The sequence below is a fragment of the Callorhinus ursinus genome, unplaced genomic scaffold (genome assembly GCF_003265705.2).
Source record: "Callorhinus ursinus isolate GAN/ISIS: 27379988/994484 unplaced genomic scaffold, GSC_fseal_2.0 scaffold47, whole genome shotgun sequence".
NCBI lineage: Eukaryota > Metazoa > Chordata > Mammalia > Carnivora > Otariidae > Callorhinus > Callorhinus ursinus.
The window spans coordinates 7,073,378-7,086,266 of NW_027397109.1; the positions used below are offsets into that span (position 1 = coordinate 7,073,378).

Here is a 12,889-nt window from a genome sequence, read left to right on the forward strand (position 1 = left end):
AAAAACAAATTGTGGTGCATCCATATAACAGCATACTAGTCAACAGTAAAAGGAACAAATTACTGATACAGGCAAAAGCATGGATGAATCTCTAAGACATTATGCTGAGTGAAAAAAGCCAGTCTCAAAACGTTTTATACTATATCATTCCATATATATAGCATTCTGTAAAAGGCAAAATTATAGGGACGGACAACATATTCGTGATTGCTAAGGGCAAGGGATGGGAGGAGAATATGACGACAGGGGAGGAGCACAGGAGTTTGCTGGAATGATGGAATCATAATTTGGTGGTGGCACACAACTCTACATGGGTGTGAAAATTCATAGAACTGTACATACACATACACATACCACACACATATGAAACTTTACTGTATATTAAGAATTATTTTTTTAAAAAGCTGTTGGTGTGCAGTGACAATATTGCCCTTTTACTCTGCTCTCCCTGGCAAATACCTCACCCTCAAGATACAGACCCAATGTTCACTCTTTATAAAGTCATCCCTCCTCACGTCAGGGAGTTAGCAGCTTTGATTGTTTTAAAGTACTTTGTTCATATCTCTAATCTTATACTTATTTATCTTCCTTCCCCCACTAGATCATGTAGTCAGAAAATTCTCATTGATCCCCAAATAGATTATAAGCAGGTACATAAATATATGAGTATATTGGGAACTGGGGACAGGAAGATAGTGGTAAAGTAAGAGGACCTTAGGCTTGCCTCATCCCACGAATACAGCTAGTTAACTCTCAAATCATCCTAAATACCCCAGAAATCAAAAACATTCAACTGAAGACTGAAAGAACAAACTCCACAACTAAAGGGAGAGAAGAAGATACATCAAAGAAGGTAGGGAGTGCAGAGACATGGTTTAGGGGAGAAAAGGATCCTGGCTGCTGTGGTGTGGAGGGAGCCATGGTCATGTTGAAAGGCAAGAGAGAGAGGAGCACACAGGGGAACACACAAGGAGAATGTTTCCCCATAGCCACTGGCTTAGAAAATAGAGGGACTGAATTTCATGAGTTCTTGCAACTAGTGGGGCTTTAAGCCTAGAATTTTAGAATCAGCAGGCTTGGCTGGGATAGAGCCTAGAGGGCACTGCCCTAGTCCTAGAGAGAAGGCAGGCAAACAACCCGAGGGGCAGACAGCATGGAAAAAGCAATCTGAAGAGTACCTGGGCACACAGTGGGGAGAATATTTGCTCTTCTTGGAGTGAGTCCCTGAGAGGAAGCATTCACGGACAGGCCTTTCCAGGAACAAAGGCGCTAGCTAGCGTCATTTCCCTCCCCCAGCCTTCAGGATAAACAGAGCCACCTTTGGGAAGCAGCGCAGTGTGGACACTGGCTGCCTAACTTGCTCACACCAAATCCCACCTCCCCACCCCCGCACTCCAATGGAACTGCCCTTCTCAATCACACTTACCTCAGTCCCAGTGCAGTGGGCCTCTCCCTCAGAAGACTACAAACCCCTGCCCACAACACATCTCCCTATCAGAGAGTTCTACAGGGCCTCAGTTCTAGTGGAGGTGATGACATGTCTCATTTCAGAAGCAGACCAGCGCATTCCTAGTTAAAACTCACCACACTCAGCCCAGGGACCAAACACTGCCCACATCAGGCAAGGAGAGCCTCTGCAGATGGCCAGCTTGAAGGAAAGAACAGCCAGAACACAAGAGCAGAGCACACAGCACACAATGGAGACACTCCCTAAAGTGCCAGGCCTGGGCACTACAAGACCTCTTCTTCATAAGGCCATTACTTTCAGGAGTAGAAGACATAACTAGATTTTCTAACACACAGAAGCAGGCAGAGATGTAGACAAAATGAGATGACAGAGGAACTTATATCAAATGAATGAACAAAATAAGGCCACGACCAGAGATCTAAGTGAAACAGATGTAAGTAACATGCCTGATGAGAATTTAAAGTAATGATCATAATGATACTCACTGGAATTGAGAAAAGAATGGAAGACATCAGTGAGATTCTTACCACAGAGATAAGAATTTAAAAAGAATCACACAGAGATGAAGTATGTAATAAACGAGATTAAGAAAACACTTGATGCGGGCGCCTGGGTGGCTCAGATGGTTAAGCGTCTGCCTTCGGCTCAGGTCATGATCCCAGGGTCCTGGGATCGAGTCCCGCATCGGGCTCCCTGCTAGGCAGGGAGCCTGCTTCTCCCTCTGCCTCTGCCTTTCTCTCTCTCTCTCTCTCTCTCTGACTCTCATGAATAAAGAAATAAATAAAAACATTAAAAAAAAAAAGAAAACACTTGATGCAATGAACAGCAGGCTGGAAGAGGTAGAGGAACAAATTAATGACCTATAAGACAAAGTAATAGAAAGTAATTAAGCTGAACAAAAGAGACAAAGAATTATGCAAAACAACAATAGGCTTGGGGTTCTCAGTGACTCCATCAAATGTAACATTCATATTATAGGAGTCCCAGAAGAGAGAGAAAAGGGGGCAAAAACTGTATTTGAGAAAATCATAGCTGAAAACTACCCTAATCTGGGAAAGGAAACAGGCATCCAGATCCAGGAGGCACAGAGAACTCCCATCAAAATCAACAAAAGCAGGCCCACATCAAGATATACTGTAGTTAAATTTGCAAAGTAGAGTGATAAACAAAAAATCTTAAAAAGAGCAAGACAAAAGAAGTCAATAACTCACCAGAGAAAACCCATAAGGCTAGCAGAAGATTTTTCAACAGAAACTTTGCAAGCCACAGGATAGTGACATGATACTTTGAAAGTGCTAAATGGGAAAAATCTGCAGCAAAGAATACTCTATCCAGCAAGACTATCACTCAGAATAGAAGGAGAGATAAAAAGTTTCACAAACAAGAACTGAAGGAGTTCGTGACCATTAAACCAGCCCTGCAAGAAATATTAAAGGGGGCACTTTGAGTGGAAAAGAGAGACCAAAAGTGACAGTATAAAGGTAGGAAACACAAACGTAGTAAAAATGAATATTTCTGTAAAAAATCAAAGAATTCACCAAAAAAGGATGTAAAATATAATAACATACACCTAAAACATGGGGAGAAGAGGAGAAGAATGGGTTCAAACTTAAACAACCATCAACTTAATATAGACTGCTATATGCAGAAGAGGTTATATACCAACCTAATGGTAACCATATATCAAAAACCACTAACAAACATGCAAAGAATAAAGACAAAGAAATCCAAATATATCACTAAACAAAATCAGCAAAACATGAAAGACAAAAGAAAGGATCAGAGAAAATCTCCAGAAACAACCACAAAGCAAGTAATAAAATGGCAATAAATACATATCAATAATTACTTTGAATGTAAATGGACTAAATGTTCCAATCAAAAGACACAGGGTGTCAGAATGGATTAAAAAAAAAAGAAGAACCATTAAATGCTGCCTACAAGAGACTCATTTTAAACCTAAAAACATCTGCAGATTGAAAGTGAGAGAATGAAGAAACATTTATCATGCAAATAGATGTTAAAAGAAAGCCAGGGTAACAATCAATACTTACATTAGACAAACCAGACTTTAAAACAAGACTGTAACAAGAGGCAAAAAAGGACACTATATAATCATAAAGGGGACAATCCAACAAGAAGATATAACAATTGTAAATAGTTATGCACCCAACATAGGAGCACCCAAATATGTAAAATAATTAATAACAAACATAAAGGAACTCATTGATAATAACACAATAATATTATGGAATTTTAACACTTCACTTACATCAATGTATGGACATCTAAGCAGAAGAAGGAAACAATGGCTTTGAATGACTCACTGTACCAAATGGACTTAAGAGATATATTCAGAACATTCCATGCTAAAACAGCAGAATACACATTCTTTTCAAGCGCACATGGAACATTCTCCAGAACAGATCACATATTAGGCCACAAAACAGGCCTCAACAAATAAGAAGATCGAAGTCATACCATGCACCTTTTCTGATCACAATGCTGTGGAACTAGAACTTAGCCACAAGAAAAAATCTGGAAAGACCACAAATACATGGAAGTTGAATAATAGGCTACTGAAAAATAAATGGGCCAACCAGGAAATAAAAAAAGAAATTGAAAAATACACGGAAACAAATGTAAACACAGGGGTCCAAAACCTTTGGGATGCAACGAAGTGGTCCTAAGAGGGATGTTTATAGTAATACAGTACTACCTCAAGAAGCAAGAAAAATCTCAAATGAACAACCTAACCTTACACTTAATGGAGCTGGAAAAAGAAAAACAAATGAAACCTAAAGCCAGCAGAAGGAAGGAAATAATAAAGATTAGAGCAGAAATAAATGATATAGAAACTAAAACAATAGAACAGATCAATGAAACCAGGAGCTGATTTTTTGAAAAAATTAATAAAATTAATAAACCTCTAGTCAGATTTATCAAAAAGAGAATGGACCCAAATAAGTAAAATCACAAATGAGAGAGGAGAAATATCAACTAACACCACAGAAATACAACAAATTATAAGAGAATATTATGAAAAACTACATGCCAACAAGTTGGACAACCTCGGAGAAATGCATAAATTTCTAGAAACATATGTTTCTATTTCTAAATTACCAAAACTGAAACAGGAAGAAATAGAAAACTTGAGCAGATTGATAACCAGCAAAGAAATGGAATCAGTAATGAAAAACTCCCAACAAACACAAGTCCAGTACTAGATGGCTTCACAGAGAATTCTACCAAACATTTAAAGAAGAGTTAATACCTATTCTTCTCAAACTATTCCAAAAACTATAAAAGGAAGGAAAAATTCCAAATTCATCCCATGAGGCCAGCAAAACTCTGATAACAAACCCAGATAAGACACCACCAAAAAAAAGAACTACAGGCTAATATCTCTGGTGAACATAGATGCAAAAATCCTCAACAAAATATTTGCAAATTGAGTCCAACAATACATTAAAAAACCATTCACCACGATCAAGTGGAATTTATTCCTGAGTTGCAAGAGTGGTTCAATATCTGCAAATCAATCAACATGATACATCACATTAATGAAAGGATATGAACCAGATAATCATTTCAATAGATATATAAAAAGCATTTTACAAAGTACAACACCCATTCATGATAAAAACCCTCAACAAAGTAGGTTTAGAGGAAACAGCATAAAGGCCATATATGAAAAACCCACAGCTAATATCATCCTCAGTGGGGGTAAAACTGAGAGTGTTTCCTTTACCATCAGGAACAAGACAGGGATGTCCACTCTCACCACTTTTATTCAACATAGTACTGGAAGTCCTAGCCATAGCAATCACACAACAAAAAGAAATAAAAGGCATCCAAATTAGCAAGGAAGAAGTAGAACTTACGCAATTTGCAGATAACATGATACTCTATATAGAAAATCCCACAGACTCCACCAGAAAACTGCTAGAACTAATACATGAATTCAGCAACGTCACAGGATATAAAGGCAATGTACAGAAATCTGTTGCATTTCTACACACTAATCATGAAACAGCAGAAAAAGAAATTAAGGAATCAATCCCATTTACAACTGAATCAAAAACAATAAGATACCCAAGAATGAACCTAACCAAAGAGGTGAAAGACCTGTACTCTGAAAACCATAAAACACTGATGAAAGAAATTACAGATGACACAAAGAAATGGAAAGACATTTCATGCTCATGGATTGGAAGAACAAATATTGTTAAAATGTCCATACTACCCAAAGCAATCTGCACATTTAATGCAATCCATATCAAAATAGCAATAGGATTTTTCATAGCTAGAACAAAAAATCCTAAAATTTGTATGGAACCACAAAAGACCCCAAATAGCCAAAGCAGTCTTGAAAAAGAAAAGCAAAGGTGGAGGCACCACAATTCTGGACTTCAAGTTATATTACAAAGCTGGAGTAATCAAAACAGTATGGTACTGGCACAAAATCAGACACACAGATCAACAGAAAAGAACTGAAAATCCTGAAATGAACCTACAATTATATGGTCAATTAATCTTCAACAAAGCAGGAAATAACATCCAATGGGGAAACGACAGTCTCTTCAACAAATGGTGTTGGGAAAACAGGACAGCTATATGCAAAAAAATGAAACTGGACCAGTTTCTTACACTATATACAAAAATAAATTCAAAATGGATTAAAGACCTACATGTGAGACCTGAAAACCATAAAAATCCTGGAAGAGAACATAGGCAGTAACTTCTTTGACAATGGCCATAGCAACTTCTTTCTAGATATGTCTTTTGAGGCAAGGGAAACAAAAGCAAAAATATACTATTGGACTAAATCAAAATAAAAAGCTTCTGCACAGTGAAGGAAACAAAACTAAAAGGCAACCTACTGAATGGGAGAAGATATTTACAAATGACATATCTAAAAAAGGGTTAGCCTCCAAAATACATAAAGAACTATACAAATCAACACACAATAAAACAAGTAATCCAATTAAAAAATGGGTAGAAGACATGAATAGACATTTTTCCAAGGAAGGCATCCAGGTGGCCAACAGACACCTGAAAAGATGCTCAACATCACTCACCATCAAGGAAATGCTAATCAAAACTACAATGAAATCAAATGCAAATCAAAACTACCTCACACCTGTCAGAATGGCTAAAACAACAAGAAACAACAGGTATTGGAGAGGTTATGAAGAAAGAGGAACCCTCTAGTCCTGCTGGTGGGAATGCAAACTGGTACCGCGGCTGTAGAAAACAGTATGGAGGTTCCTCAAAAAGTTAAAAATAGAACTACACTATGATCCAGCAAGTGAACTACTAGGTATTTACCCAAAGAATACAAAAATACTAATTCAAAGGGGTACATGCACCCTGATGTTTACAGCAGCATTATCTACAATAGCCAAACTGAGGAAACAGCCCAAGTGTCCACTCATCAACGAATGGATGAAGAAGTAGTACAGGGGTGCCTGGGTGGCTCAGTTGGTTAAGTGTCTGCCTTCGGCTCAGGTCATGATCCCAGGGTCCTGGAATCAAGCCCCATGTCGGGCTCCCTGTTCAGTGGGAAGTCTGCTTCTTCCTCTGTCCCTCTCCCTGCTTGTGTTCTCTCTCTCTCTCTCAAATAAATAAATAAATAATTTTTAAAAAGAAGTTGTATATATAATATAAACAATGTAATATTACTCATCCATAAAAAAGAATGAAATCTTGCCATTTGCAACAACATGGATGGAGCCAGAGAGTATTATGCTAAGCGAAATAAGTCAATCAGAGAGAGACATCTATATGTGGAACTCAATCCTATGTGAAATTTAAGAAACAAAACTAACAAGCAAAGGGGGAAGGGAAGAAAGAGAGACAAACCAACAAACAGAGTCTTAACTATAGAGAACAAACCGATGGTTACCAGAAGGGAGGGCGTGGGAGGATGGGTGAAGTAGGTGATGTGGATTAAGGAGTGCATGTGTGATGAGCACTGGGTGTTGTATGGCAGTGTTGATCACCATATTGTACACCTGAAACTGATATTACATTGTATGTGAACTAACTGGAATTTAAATAAAAACTTGAATATATAAAAAATATATGAGTATGTCACACATATAGTAATAGACATTTACTAGTCCATGTATTGATGTTTATTTTTGTACTGCTAATGTTCAAATGACAAATGATTGGCATATTAGTACTACTTTATTTGTCACATTCAATTACTCACCTAACATATGTAAGATTAAATCTAATAGGTAGTTGGAAGTCCAGCTGAATTGTAGCACATTGATGGTATCGGCCAATAGCATCCTTGATTTTTATATCAATCTATAAATTAAATGATATTTGCTTAAAGACAGCTTTTATTTTTCCTTTAAATTTTTAGTCTTTTTGAGGCATATAGTCTACTTACTTTAGGGCCATAAAATGCTCCATCTCCTGGGTTCATCTTCCATGGTTTTCCAAATTCCACCAAGCTGTTCTGTAGTTGCTATTTTTTTTAAAGAAGAGAACATTTAAAACTTATACGTCACTGTACTCTTATTTTTTGCCACATAGCTCAAAAAAGTAAGTTATTACAAATCTTAATTATATTCTATTTTAGCTTAACATATATTTATTGGGCATGTTTTATATCCAATAAATTACTGAGCAGGGGCTACATAAAGGTGATTAAGATGGTACTTGCTCTCATACACATTATAACTGGAAAAATTAAAAGACAATGTACTAAACTGTCCCAGTGAATTCCAGGCAAGTGTTTAGGGAAGCCAATGCAGGCCCCCTTAGCCTACACACTTCCCAACTTAGTGGGTGATGCCTCCACTCATTAAAAGGTATGAAACTTTGATCTTTATCCTTTATCCACCCTGTGTTCCCCCATCCACTCTGTGTTTAGGTGGGTAAGGTCAAGGGGAAGGGCCTTGCCACTGTCTCTTGCTTTTCTATACCTCTGTACATGTAGCTAGGGAGGGGTGTCCTTTATGATTTATAGTGGGTGGGAGCAGGAGGCCCATTTTGATCTTCAGCCTAAGCCACATAAATTCTTTGATTTCAGACTGTAGTGAAAACCCTCAGAACTGCTGGTGATTGGGTATAAGTATTAATAAGAAGTGTCTAAGTCTTCTGGCTATGTCCTATGGATATAGCTTCCTTGGGAAGCACCTGTGCATTCCTAAGTCCCTGGCCAGAATACTGCCATACCAGCATCCAAAGTCCTGTCATCACCTCAATATATTGGTGCCTATGAGAGGGTTGACATTTGGGAGTAAACTGCTGACAGGGAAGTCAAAGCAGTGGTGGTGGCTGGGGGTCCAAAGGCAGAGTCATCAAGAAAGCTGACTCATGGGGTCCTGGCAGGATTTTCTAGGATCTCAGTTAAAGTGCGTTAGGTGCTGGTCTTGGCTGAGATCCCAGGAGGCTCCCTCATGGGCCTGACCCTGCTAGAGCAGCTTGTGTTCTACCTAGGACTGGAGGCGGCCACCACCACAGACTCATTTCACAGGTTGGGAGGCTAGCCTCTGCCTTACTCTGCTTCTGCAAGGAGAAGAGATACTGGAATATATTCCCAGAGAAAACGAGGACCTGCTGCAGGAGGGAACTAAGTGATGGGGAGAATTTAGGGGGCTCCCAGGAATTAAAAAGCCAAAAAAGGGCCAGTTTTGGGGGAAAAGCATAAAGTAAGGGCACTGATACTCACTGGGCCTCTGAGGACACAGTAATCAAGACGGCCTAATAGGAACAACCAAAGCTAAGAAAGCTTTCAGTTTATGCAAGGTATGGGAGGAAGTGTATGTCTGAGGGGAGACTGAACCACTGTAATTCACATCTGTGGACACTGCCTGCACCCTGGTAGAGGAGAAATCAAGATCTCCTTTTCTCCCCTTCTGGCTGGCTATCCTTCTTTTCCAGGTAAACCAAGTCTCTGGCTCCCAAGAGCACCGTGGGTCTATGCTGTGGTACAGGCTGGGGTCTAAATATATCAATTTGCTTGGAATTTTGTGGGTGTGGGCTTGGAATGTTCTTAGGGATCTCAATGGCTCAATGGAATGCCAGAAAAGTGGGATGCACGAGAGATTTGGAGAGGGGTTATTCCAGCTCCAAGGAGCAGGTGGATTTACATAGATTCCAGGGGCAGAGGCCAGATCAGGTCTGCTGAAGCAGCAGCCCAGACTCCCTTCACATTTATCTGAGTGGGAACCCTATAGCTGAGCTTAGGTTAAATTAAAAAATTGAACATATAGAACATGAAACTATTTCTTTTGGATTTTAATTTTCACAAGAAAAAGTAGATTTTCTTTATGTCACAGATTTCTTGATGAAACTTAATAGAAAACAGAACTCACATCATTCAAATCTAGGGTATTTTTTTGCTCCTGACATTTTGGTTATTTGGACAAGCTGTCATCTGATGGTTACACTGCATAGCTCTCCAGTGAGTTCTGCTGGGTTCCATAACTACACACAATCTGAGATAAGAAATAAGGTAATGGTGAACTGATGACCCAGGAACAATGTGGCCTTGGAGCTGACTTAACTACTGTCTCTTTCAAACCATTTCAGAGACATCTGAAGACAAAATATATATATATATTCATCTCACTGATTCCCAGATCAGGGGTAGACACCATGGGATAAATTCCCCCAGAGTGGAAGGATTCCCAACTTCTAAAGGAACAGTGAACTAAAAGACAGCAAAAAGATAGTGGGACAGCCCAGCCCATTCTCCCCGTGCCAGGCCCACACCTGGTCCACCCACTTTTTGGCCCCCTGCACTCCATGTATGGAGTGATAATAATGATAATACTACTACAATTAATAATACCAACACCTAACATTTACTGAACACTTACATGTGCCTGACACTATGACAAATTCCTCACATAAATTATTCCACTTAAGCCCACCATAACCTTAGGTGTTATCACAATCATTGTCATCATCATCACCATTTCAGACCTTAATGCTTATTCTATAATTCACTCATGGAGCTAACCTTTTTGAAAACAGACAAAAGGTGTTCCAGAGTCAAGCTTTGTGCCCTCTTTTCCTCTTCCTATCTCCATGTGGCTAAGCAGGGGCAGGCTGTCTAATTTGACTTTCTTCCTCTATGAAACAGATACGGAAGAAGGTGCATTTAGGATGGGTATGGGACAGTGGGGAGGAGAAGGCCCTAATTAGATCTCAAGCCTAAATTGCTTCTACCAAGTCTCTGCCTGCCTCAGTACCGAACAGAAAACTAACTAACACTATCAATACAGTGTTCCTCTGATTCTTAGTTCCTTAATGATCTGTGTGATCAGCGTCTGTGAGTATTCTATGAAGAGGTGGATCAACAGGCAGGTCAGGGTTTAGGCATTCAAGGGTGTCTGGCCATACCACCATCCTCATTTCAAATAAAAACTGACACAGGAAATGTACTGTACTCTTTTCATGTTTAGTAAGAAGGAAAAAAAAGAGAGAAAGACAGAGAAGCATCATGAGCTCCTTAATCTTGTTCTCCAAAGCTGAGATGTGACATGTGAGTCTCTGGGTGCCTCTAGATAAGGGATAGCACCAGAGGCTGTGACTGTGGAGAGGATTCAAGCAACGGGTGTGTGCGTCTACATCTATGAATCACACTAAGTTGGCTCAACAGGCAACAGTTTAAAATAAGCTGCACACACACCAAGAGTGCCTGCAAATCAGAGGATTCCTTTAAAAACTTATGAAATTGGTTATTAGTGACTGACACTGAAAGAGTATAAATAAAAACCTGATATAAACTTGAAACTATTTGAAACAAACGTATTGTTATTATCACTGTTACAAAGAAAACTGGACAACCACATTCTATAATCTCTGTATTTATCCCATAACTTCCAATTTAAACCTTTCTATTGCAAAGCATGGCATCCTCCTCATGCAAAGTAACTACAGTCACTCGGGTGGTTTCCACACTCACAGAAAGGAAGGGATGCACTTTGTCTCCCCCTACCTTTTCAGCTTCATCCCATAGCTCAACCTCTCCTAGGAAGTTTTCAGGTCTTGTTGACAAATTTAATTGAAAGGAGAAGCCAAATGTTGAGTAAACAGATTGCAAAAACTGCAAACAGCCGTTTATTTCTTCTTCAATCTGAAATGAGAGCAAATGAAATATTCTAAAGAGTTAACACCGAATTAAATTAAGAAATAAAGTATGGTTTGGAGAAACAAGATGGCGGAGGAGTAGGAGACCTAAATTTCCTCTGGTGCCAGGAATTCAGCTACATAGGGATCAAACCATTCTGAATACCTACAAACTTAACAGGAGATCGAAAAAAAGAATAGCAGCAACTCTCTGAACAGAAAAGCGACCACTTTCTGGAAGGTAGGACATGCGGAGAAGTGAATCCGAGGCGATATTTGGGAAGACAGACAGCGGGGGAGGGGGCCTCCGTCAGGCGCTACTGGCAAGTGATAGAGCATCAGAGCACAAAATCAGAACTTTTAGAAGTCAGCTCCGCTGAGGGACATCACTCCAGTGGCTAAGCGGGGGGTGGAACCCTCTCGGGGACAGTGTGGTCTCAGGACCCTCGGGATCACAGAAAGACTGGGGGTGCCTGAGTGCGGCAGAGCTCCCAGGTGTCGGAGCGGGGAAGCCGGCTGCAGACACGGAGCCGAGGAGTGGGCTCTCAGCTCGGGGTGGCCATAAACCGTGATCTGCGGCACAGTCGGGCCACTGCTCCTCCAGCAGGGACCCAACAAGCGGCAGATCCAGGTGACTCCCCTTCCTCCCCCGGGAGGAGCGGCACGGGAGCGCACCACAGGGATGTGCTGGGTTTGGGGACTCCAAACGGGGTTGGGTGACAAAGACAGAAATGCTCCGTCACAGGCTAGGTGAGCACTGAGTGCGGCCGGAGACTGGGGAGACGAGAGTGACTGACTGCTTTTCTCTGGGGGCGCACTGAGGAGTAAGGCCCCGAGTTCTTGGCTCCTCTGGGGCAGAGATTGGGAGGCTGCCATTTCACTCTCATCCTCCAAAGCTGTACGGAAAGCTTGCAGGGAACAAAAGCTCCCGAGAGCAAACCCGAGCAGATTACTTAGCCCTGACCCAGCAAGGGCAGGGTAATTCCGCCTCTAGCAAAGACATTTGGGGACCACGGCAACAGGTCCCTCCCCCAGAAGATCAGCAAGAACAGCCAGCCAAGACCAAGTTTACCAATCAGTGAGAACGGCAGAAACTCCAACGCTAGGGGAACGCTGCACATAGAATTCATGGCTTTTTTCCCATGATTCTTTAGTCTCTCAAAGTTAATTTTTTTAACTTTCTTTTTCTTTTTCTCTTTTTTTTTGAATTTTTCTTTTTCCCTTTTTCAACCAGTATTTTATCAATCCTTTTTTTAAAAAATCTTTTTTTATTTTTCATTTTTAGAGTCATATTCTATCCCTTCATAGTAGTTAACTTTA

At 40.2% G+C, this 12,889-nt stretch overlaps 1 protein-coding gene across 10 annotated transcripts in view; it reads right to left on the reverse strand.

Moving 5' to 3' along the window:
- The window catches only part of TARS3 (threonyl-tRNA synthetase 3), a 76,327-nt gene that overhangs the window by 18,690 nt on the left and 44,748 nt on the right, over positions 1 to 12,889 (reverse strand). For all 10 annotated transcript variants that reach the window (XR_012375264.1, XR_003212338.2, XR_012375265.1 and 7 more), the window contains 3 exons: positions 11,439 to 11,576; positions 7,875 to 7,952; positions 7,689 to 7,789 (listed from right to left, as the gene is read on the reverse strand). Coding sequence is in view for 5 of the 10 variants with exons in the window: in XM_073882511.1 (XP_073738612.1) it covers positions 7,689 to 7,789; positions 7,875 to 7,952; positions 11,439 to 11,576 (317 nt within the window). In the remaining 5 variants the exon portion in view is untranslated. The remainder of the gene's footprint in view (positions 1 to 7,688; positions 7,790 to 7,874; positions 7,953 to 11,438; positions 11,577 to 12,889) is intronic.